Below are 9,051 nucleotides of genomic sequence, written 5' to 3'. Positions count from 1 at the left end.
CTCAGAAATCCACCTGCCTCTGCCTCCCAAGTGCTGGGATTAAAGACGTGCGCCACCACGCCCGGCTTGCATTTTCATGAAAGAGAATGTTGTTAAGTTCTCTGCTGGACACCCAGCTGGCTAAACATACCCAGAATAGGGAGGCCCTCAGTAGCTCTCTGGGAATAAAACCAGCATGGAAGTCCACCCTCTGGCTGAAGGGACCTAACACATCCACTTGAATCTTAAGAGAGTAGCTGAGCCCAATAAGGTTAAGATACCATGAGCCAGGGAACCTGAACATGACGGTGGTGGTTCCTGTCCCTTTAAGGAGCCAGCACTGCAACTTCTCGGGCTCAGCAGCTGGGTGCAGCGTTCCCGCTCAGCTCACATGCTGAAGTCGCAGAGATTTCTTTCCTCCAGATTGTGTTTATGTTGCCTGCCTCAGCACTGAACTCTGGAAAACCCCGCAGAAGTGGCACTCGCCATTCATTGTCTTTGATTTTCCAATTTCAGTTCAATTGAATTTCTACTTTTTGGGGGCTGCTTGTATATTGTGGCTTGGAATACTTAATTCAGCTCTATGCTGATATACTTGTTGCCTCTCAACAACAGCCACAGAGCTTCAGACCCTCTGTGTGTCCCACACATAAACTTTAAGAATGTTCTATAGGGATCCTTTCTTTTCTTTTTTTTCCCCCCAAAACAAAGAGCCGCTGAGCCGGGCAAAATCACATTATTTGGCCCTGCCTCCCTCAGAAGAAATGATGGTCAGGACCTTTGGAGGGCTTAGGGTTACAGGAAGGCTGATGTGTATGTGTGTGTGTGTGTGTGTGTGTGTGTGTGTGTGTGTGTGTGTATGCGCGTGCATGTGTGTATGTGTGATATGTATGGTATGAGTGATATGTTAGAATAGTGACTCATGGCTGAATATAACACACCAGGCCAAAGCAGTTCAACATGTAAGAGGTTTTACCAGGGACAAAGGGAGTAGAGAGAGAAAGACAAAGGGTAAAAGAAAAAAAGGTGGGGGGGTGGCGAAAGTTCTATCTTTTATATAGACTGTGATGTAATCTCTTTGCAGGTGAGTGTGGGAAGTGGGCTCTGGGAAGGTATGTGGTCGTCATAGCAACAGGTGACATGACACCTACATAGCAGATCTGCAAAACTGATCTTTTGATGCCAACAATGAGTGTTTGTATATTTGTATGTTTGTGTGTGTCTACATGTGTGTGTCTGTGTGTGAATACATGTGTGGTAGGTGAACAAAAGGGTTCACTCTGGGAAGCCTTCAATCACCCTCAAAGAAAAAGGAAATACATGCCTGGGTGGATGGCCCAGCAGGTAAAGTGTATGCCTTGTAAGCTTAGGACCTTATAACCAAGCACAAGCCAGACACAGTGTGGCCAATGTCTGTAATCCCCAGTCTGGGAAATCAGGTCAGGCAGATTGCAGGGACTGACTGGCCAGTAGGTCTGGCTGAGACAGTAAGGTCGGTGTTCCTGAGAGAGAGCTCCATCTCTAACAAAAATAAGCAATAGAGGAAGACACCGACCTCTGATGGCGTTGACTTCTGAGCTCCTCACACCTGTGTGCACATGTGCGAGCACACCTACCCACAGGCATGCTTGTGCATGCAAACACACATATCCAACCCAGTAGCCATGGAAACGGGGAGGGTTGGGAAGAGAATGGGGAAATGAACTCAAGGGAAAGGACTAACATTGTCTCCTCTCCTCTTTGTTTTTAAACCAGAAACAATTACATTTTTAAAGTAGTCACCACAATTTAACACGGATTTCTCTTTTTCTCTCCCTTCTTGTAATTTCCCATGCTAATCTTTAGTGTCTTAGCCCTCAAGAGTAAATCTTGGGGCCATTTCAACTCAAGTCACCTCTTTCCCTCTGTCAACAAGTGTACAATTAGAACTGTCATGGTCCTTGGACTGTGCTTGGCTGTGAAGAGGCAAACATTCATAGTCTTTAATTTTTAATTTGTGATCTAGGCCAACAGAGCTTTCTGGACTTACAGTATGGTATTCTAGGCGGTCACTGGAGTACATCAGCTTCCGCTAGCCACTTGTGACCACTCAGCCCTGGAAAGGGTGAGTGTGACCCGGAAACTGTTTTTATTTTTTATTTTTTTCAGCTTCAGTTCAATTAATCTAAAGCTTAAATGAACACATTTAAGCAGTGACTCCTTTCTTGAATGATGCTTCAAGGAGACAGGTAACAGTTCAAGGAAATACGCACCCTGGCGTGGGTTGGCTCACGTGTGAATTTAGAAACTAGGAATGAACCAGACTTGGGGAATAGGGTAGAGTTTCAGCGGGGGCTGATTTAATCCAGATTCTTAGGAGACACATGGGACCACTGAGAAAACAGAGATGAGAAGACATCTAAGCCCTGGATGGCTTCACTGGGAACACTGAAGTGAAATGGACCATGCTGAGCCCATTGAGGAAGGCTGGCAGTCACAATGTGAAAATGGCATCCAGGGTCAAGCCTAGAGGTGTCTGGAACAAGGATCTGCTCTCAGACAGTGGGAGAGCCGGAGATGAATAGGAGCCCAAGTCAGCTTCTGTGTAGTGCATGACTTCACATGAGCTACCGGGTGGACCCGGAACTTAGGAAAGGACTGGGCCACATGGGGTGGTGGCAGTGCACATTTAAGCCAACATAGAGACAAGGACCGTGCATAGGCTCAGTTTAAAGATGGCACTGGCTTTATCTGAGCATGATATCTCCCGAGACTCATGGTGTGAAGGGAAATGAGGCCTAAGGCTTCTCAGATGGCTCATTTTCAGAAGACTTTAACATAAGAATTAAAGAAAGGAAATATTATACTGAAACATTTTGTTAGGGCCCCTAATTCTAAACGCTTTTAAAACACTGGGTGAAAGAGCAAAAAAGTCAATATGGGGTTCAACAGAGGCTCAGGGCATCTCTGCATGACGACATGTGATCTGAGGGATGAGTGATTTTACAGAGGGCTTATAGAGGAAAGGCAGAGATGGCGGGAAGACACAGGGCACACATGGATAGAACTTCTTGGCTGTACCAAGGACAGACTGGGTAATCTTAGAAAGAGCTATGCCCCCCTTCTTCCCCTCCCCCATGTGACCTTGCCTTCCCTTCTACAGGGAACTCAAGAGTCTGAAGAATGGATAGATAGATCATCGGGTAGAAAGACTAGAAATAGCCAGGGCCACCCAGCCCTGCAGAGTGTCTGGCTGGGTCACATCCCAACCTGTTTATCTATTGAGATCCAGCCACCACGCTGTGTGTAAACATCTCGTTCCTGCCTTTACGGTCTCGAGGGCCCTTGACTCCCATATGTTCCCTTTGGTGGGGAGCTGTGCTCCATTCTCACAAAGAAGAAAACAGAATCCTTTCCGCTCACCTCCCGGTCCAGCAGCGCAGGTGACACTACGGTGACAATGTCTCCTTTCTCGGGATCGATGTAGAACATGTTAGGAGATGGCTTGTCAGGCGTCTGCTGACGGATGTTGTACCTCAGGAGAGCATTGTCAGTAGCCGGGTCATCTGCATCAAACGCTGTCATCCGCATCACTGTGGTCCCTAAGGAGGGCGGGGCCAAAGGGTAGGAGACAGTTATCAAAGGGGCAGGATGGTCAGGGCCTCTCCCCCGTGGGCAACGACAGCAAGGGAATAGCCTGCCCATCACTCTCTGAATTAAAAAGACAAACCATTTCCCGAGCTCTGCTTCTCCTGCCTGCTCCATCACATTAAAGGACCCGAAATACAGAAAAGAAAGCTCCCCTGTTCTGTGGAGTGACAGCTTAATTTTTTCTTCTGCTGATGTGCGATTTATTTTTACGGGCTTCCATTGCATTTTGGATGTGGCTCCGTGACAAGAGCTTCTGAAACTCTCACGGATGCCTGCCAGGGCCTGGGACAGGTGTTGGAGAAATAGAAGCACAAAGGGGGTCGGTCATACATCATAGCATCCCGGAGCTCAGAGAGAGAGATGGATACATAAAGGGGCAGAAATCATTAGCGGGGAATGGAGGGAGCAAAGAGCGGCTTCTTTGGCCCAGGCTCTGGGGAGGTTCTCGATGCAGCTACCCATGGGGTGAGAAGGTACCAGCGAGGTGAAGGATAAGGGCCTTCAAGGAAAAGCTACACCAGGAAAAGAGGACATGAGGCAGTCTTAACACTGCTAGACAGCTGCCACCCTCAGGTACTATCAGCATAGAGAGGATGGTGACATGGTGCAACCTTGCCAACACAAGCAGGAGACACGGGCACAGGACCTCCATCCATGAAGAAACAGACTGCTTGGCAATGCCTGGGCTGGTAGTGTGCCATCTTTTACTCACACACTGCTCACACGAAGGGTGTCTTAGTCAGGGTTTCTATTCTTGCACAAAACACCATGACCAAGAAGAAGCAACCTGGGGAGGAAAGCTTACACGTCCACACTGCTGTTCATCACCAAAGGAAGTTAGGACTGGAACTCAATTAGATCAGTAAGCAGGACTTGATGCAGAGGCCATGGAGGGATGTTCTTTACTGGCTTGCTTCCCCTGGCTTGCTCAGCTTGCTTTCTTATAGAACCTGAGACTACCAGCCCAGGGATGGTACCACCCACAAGGGGGCCCTCCCTCCTTGATCACTAATTGAGAAAATGCCTTACAGCTGGATCTCATGGAGGCATTTCCTCAACTGAAGCTCCTTTCTCTGTGATAACTCCAGCCTGTGTCAAGTTGACACACAAAACCAGCCAGTACAAAGGGAGACCAGGATATTGACTTACAAGGACAACTGGGCTTCACAGAGGGAAAATAATACATTTGCCTTCTTGGCATCTACTCTTGGGGAAGCTCATGTCAAGCAGTTTGCATGAGGAAGCTCATGGGTAGACTCTCTGGTGGCAGAAAATTTGGAATCAGCCTAGCTGTCTAGCAACAGGGGAATCAATAAGAGGCTAGCACCTGCCTATTAGGAAAGCCTTTGAAGTTGTTTGGGGGCAGATCTGATATGGTCTACCATAGACAACACTCCAGGTTACACAATCAAATAAAATACATCAGGGTGACGAGCAACTCCTTGCCATGGAAACTCCCACAGCAGGCGTGCACGGTGCAGGTGCTATCTGCATCTAAGGAGAATGGAAGGTTTGCAACAGTGAAGCCTCATACTGGTCATGCAAGTGAAATCTGAGGAGAGAGAGGGTAATGGGGTTGGGCTGGTCATGAAGGAACAAGGTTGGTCTAATCTGTCATGCTCTCACAGAGTGGATGCAGCCATTCCGAAACTAACACTTAACTTTAAAAACAGTGTAGTCATGAACACTGACAGCCTAGAACCCAACCAGACAAATATGGCTATTTATCCTGATGACTTTTTGAGCATCATGATGATGCTCAGGGTGACGTACCCAACCAGAACTGTTACCTGAAGTGACCTAAATGGCAGGAGAGCTGTAGTTTCAGTGGAATAGTATATATATATATATATTCCAGAAGCTTAAATAAAACATATATATATTCCAGAAGCTTAAATAAAACACTGAGTTTATTGAGCTCACCCAGGATCCCAGATTTTTTTTTTAAAGCTTACACGTTCCTCCTACCATCAAAGCTAGAACATTGATTTATTCTCCTACAATTAATTAGAGTCAGATTTTTAACCATTAAGTGTGAGCGGTCAGGTTAATAATGCACTCTAGAGCTTAGGTGACGTTTTGATGAACTTCACCCATGCTGCCATTAGCTATGTGTTGCAAGGTGTGTCTACTACATATTTTGTTTCTTTGCCTTTGAAATACTGTAGAGAAAATATGGGGTCCGATACAGGTATTGAACATTCTTGGCAGAAGCAGATCTCTACTTGTGTCTCAGACGTTGGGAGATAGTGTTAATTATGCACGCTAAGCATATTGTGAATGAAGTGGCTCTATACAGTCACCCTCAGCCCACTGAGTTGGTAGCTCCCTAACCTCGGAAGAGAGGGCCACCCAAGACTCTCTGCATAACTTACTGACAGATTTCAAGCCATGTGAGCTTCTAGGAGCATGTGAGCTCCTTTTGGCTGAAGGCAGAGAAGGAACCTTGCCCTTATCAATTCTTCACCAACATCTCAGGTTAAGTACACTTGACACTGTAGATCTCCCTTGGCTAGTGTCTGCTGAATGCCTAATTGATTGAAACTGTTCACCGATCTTCATTTAATTGAAGTCATGGCTGAAGGAAGAAATGAAAGTAGAAAACCGAAGTCACCATGGCCCTGGGACTCACACTCGAGTTTGGATGATCGGGGGAGGTGGAAAAGACTCCGGGTGAAGCGCCTCAGTGTGCACTGGGATGCTCATGCTGGACATCTTTGTTCTCAAAGAGTTGATCAGAGGAGAGACCCAGTTTTTACCCTGAGATAACCCCACAGGTACACAGAAAATGCCTACATTTAAATCGATTGTTGGGAAATAAGAAAGACGAGCTTAAAGCCTTGCCTTTGTCTTTACCCGGGTGTAGAGACATAGCTCACTTTTCTCCTTAGGAAATTCCACTTCTGTTCTACTCCACGCAGCACGAAAGGACAGAGCTGCTGAGGTTTTAGTGTGAGATGTCACCTACAGGCTCATGTCTTCACGTGCTCCACTCCCAGCTGGTGGCACTGTTTTGGGAGGTTGTACAAACTTTGGGAGGTGGAGTCTTGTTGGAGGAAGCAGATCACTGGTGATGACCCTTGATATTTTATAGCTTGAACTTGCTTCCCGCCCACTCTCTGCTTTGGATCCACCTAAATTTGAGGAGTCCCAGCCGCATGATCCCGCCACCATAGAGCCATGTGTTGTCATATCTTCCCCACTATCATGGACTGTAGTCCCTAAAACCGAGAGCTAAAGTACCCCCTCCACCCCCACACACACACTCTTTCAGTTGCTTCTTGACAGATACTTGGTCAGAGCAATGAGAAAAGTGACTAATATAATTACCTTGAACGTATACACATAAACACACACACACATACACTTTTATGTGCTAAGCCCTATGGGTATATATTTGAGCTCTGTAATGATTCAACTCATCTTACAAATCTTTCCAGTTCATCTCCCACCCATGTGCAGTGTGTTAAGCCACACACTTGCATACCCTGGGTTTTGTTTTAATTCAACTGACCAGAGCTGTGGTCCTGTCTATAGAGGAGAGCACCTGGCCTCTTACCCAACTTGCCTTGAGAGTCATTCATTAAAGTATGTACCAGTCACCAGCCAGACTCAGCTCTTGGTTTGATGTTCCTTCAAGAACTGAACCCAGTGGCCATAGACAATCCCAAGGCCAACAGCTGCATCTGTGTGGATGTCCCCACTGTCCCTGGAGATCCCTTAGCCTCAGCTCTGTTCCAGTTCATGTGTCCCGGACTCCAGGAAGAATCCGTCCCGCACCAGCCTGATAGCCTCCTGTCATGCTTGTCTTGTGCGGCATGTGTTTCTGGATGGCAGGGAAAGGCTAATTACATGATAGACCTATATTGGGTTCTTCACACAATCCCTCTCTGTCTTACCCCCGTCACAATATTCAGAGTGTCAAAATAAGTGATAATCACCCTGTCACTCCGAAGGGCCAGGCAACCCAGCAGTAGTAGCCCTCTGGAGAAAAATGAAAGAATTACAGGTTGGTGGCTGAGAGCCTCAAGTTAGCCAGTCATTTTCTGTTATAGAAGAATACATCTGCCAACCTGACAGGCTGAGAACAATGGTTTCTGACCTGTTTTGGGCAGAGAACCCCTTCCTCTCCAGTGTAGATCTCTGATGGAGGAGATCCAGGCTCTGCTATCTGGTGTCTTGACCATGGAATCAACACACCTGAACTTGGCTTCCTGCAACTATGAGTCTATGAGCCCTTCCCAACAATGGACTTCTTCTAGCTGGCCTTGGGGTGGGGGCAGGGCTCTAAAAGATGTCTCAGTGTGCACCACGTGTGGCATTCCTTTATCTTTTGATTTTTTTCTTTTCATATTTTGTTTATTATTTGACAACCTCACACATATATACCTTGACCTTATCTATGCCCAGGCTCCCCTCACCATCTCTGGATACCTCTGAGCGCCAGTATCCCCATCATATTCTCTCCCTTTCCCTTTCATGTTGAGTCCAACAGTGTTGTCCATTGGCTCCTGGCTGATATTGTTGTATTGATCTTGCCCTGGTCATTGTAACTATAGTGAGTTCACAAATGTCGCAGCCATGTCATATCCCTGTGCTCCTAGCATCTCTGGCTCCTCACTTCCTTCCCTACCCCTTCCATGGTGTTCCCAGAGCCTTGGAGGAGGGAGGGAGGTAGAGACACCCCAGTTAGGGCTAAGCACCCAACACTTGCTTATTATCAGCATGCCCCACCACATATACTAGAATAATATATATATTCCAAAACGTTGCCCTTTGTTTGGTCACCAAGCATCAGACTCCTTTTTAGAAAATCATTATTCTTACAGATGAATTATATGTCATAGGCATTTGTCTGTGCACTGCACTTCCAGCAGTGATGCAAGGGCAGCTTTAGGCTGTGCAATGCTAAGACATATGAACAGAGCCAGGAGATGTTGCCAAGTAAAGTTCTTGTGTGTCACAACATGGCAGCAGGCACACACACAGACACACAGACACAGAGACACATACAAAAACTTCATGGGATTTCTCCCACTTTCTCCATTCTATCACAAAATGTTGGTTCCATAGACACACTGTCCTCTATCCACAATGTAGCCTTTTGGAAGTGTATGGAACATTGTAATATCAAATATAAAGATATTTAACCCTCTTCTTCATTCTTCCTACATATATGGCAAGTCCAAGAAAGATGCAAGTTTTAATGGTATGCGTGTGTGTACTCTTATAGCTGTCCAAGGATAACTATGGGTACCATTCCTTAGGCACTAACCACTCTTTTGTGGAGACAGGGTTTCTCACTGGCTTGGGACCCGAAGATTACCCTAAGCCAGCAGTGTGGTACAGGCAGCTGCAGACCTTACAGGGTATATGAGCTCAGGGGACCCATATGTCCCTGCCTCCCTAGCCCTGGGATCGTAAGTATGCGCCTTCTCTCCC

General features: G+C 46.6%; 1 protein-coding gene across 1 annotated transcript in view; it reads right to left on the bottom strand.

Annotated features, from left to right (window-relative positions):
* Cdh13 (cadherin 13) overlaps positions 1–9,051 on the bottom strand; it is a 1,030,912-nt gene that overhangs the window by 224,513 nt on the left and 797,348 nt on the right. Inside the window, exon 7 of the mRNA XM_021169677.2 lies at positions 3,382–3,560. Coding sequence (XP_021025336.1) covers positions 3,382–3,560 — 179 coding nt within the window. The remainder of the gene's footprint in view (positions 1–3,381; positions 3,561–9,051) is intronic.

The sequence above is a fragment of the Mus caroli genome, chromosome 8 (assembly GCF_900094665.2).
Source record: "Mus caroli chromosome 8, CAROLI_EIJ_v1.1, whole genome shotgun sequence".
Classification (NCBI taxonomy): Eukaryota; Metazoa; Chordata; class Mammalia; order Rodentia; family Muridae; genus Mus; species Mus caroli.
The sequence above is the reverse complement of the archived record's forward strand: the minus strand, read 5'-3'. Positions and strand labels throughout refer to the sequence as shown.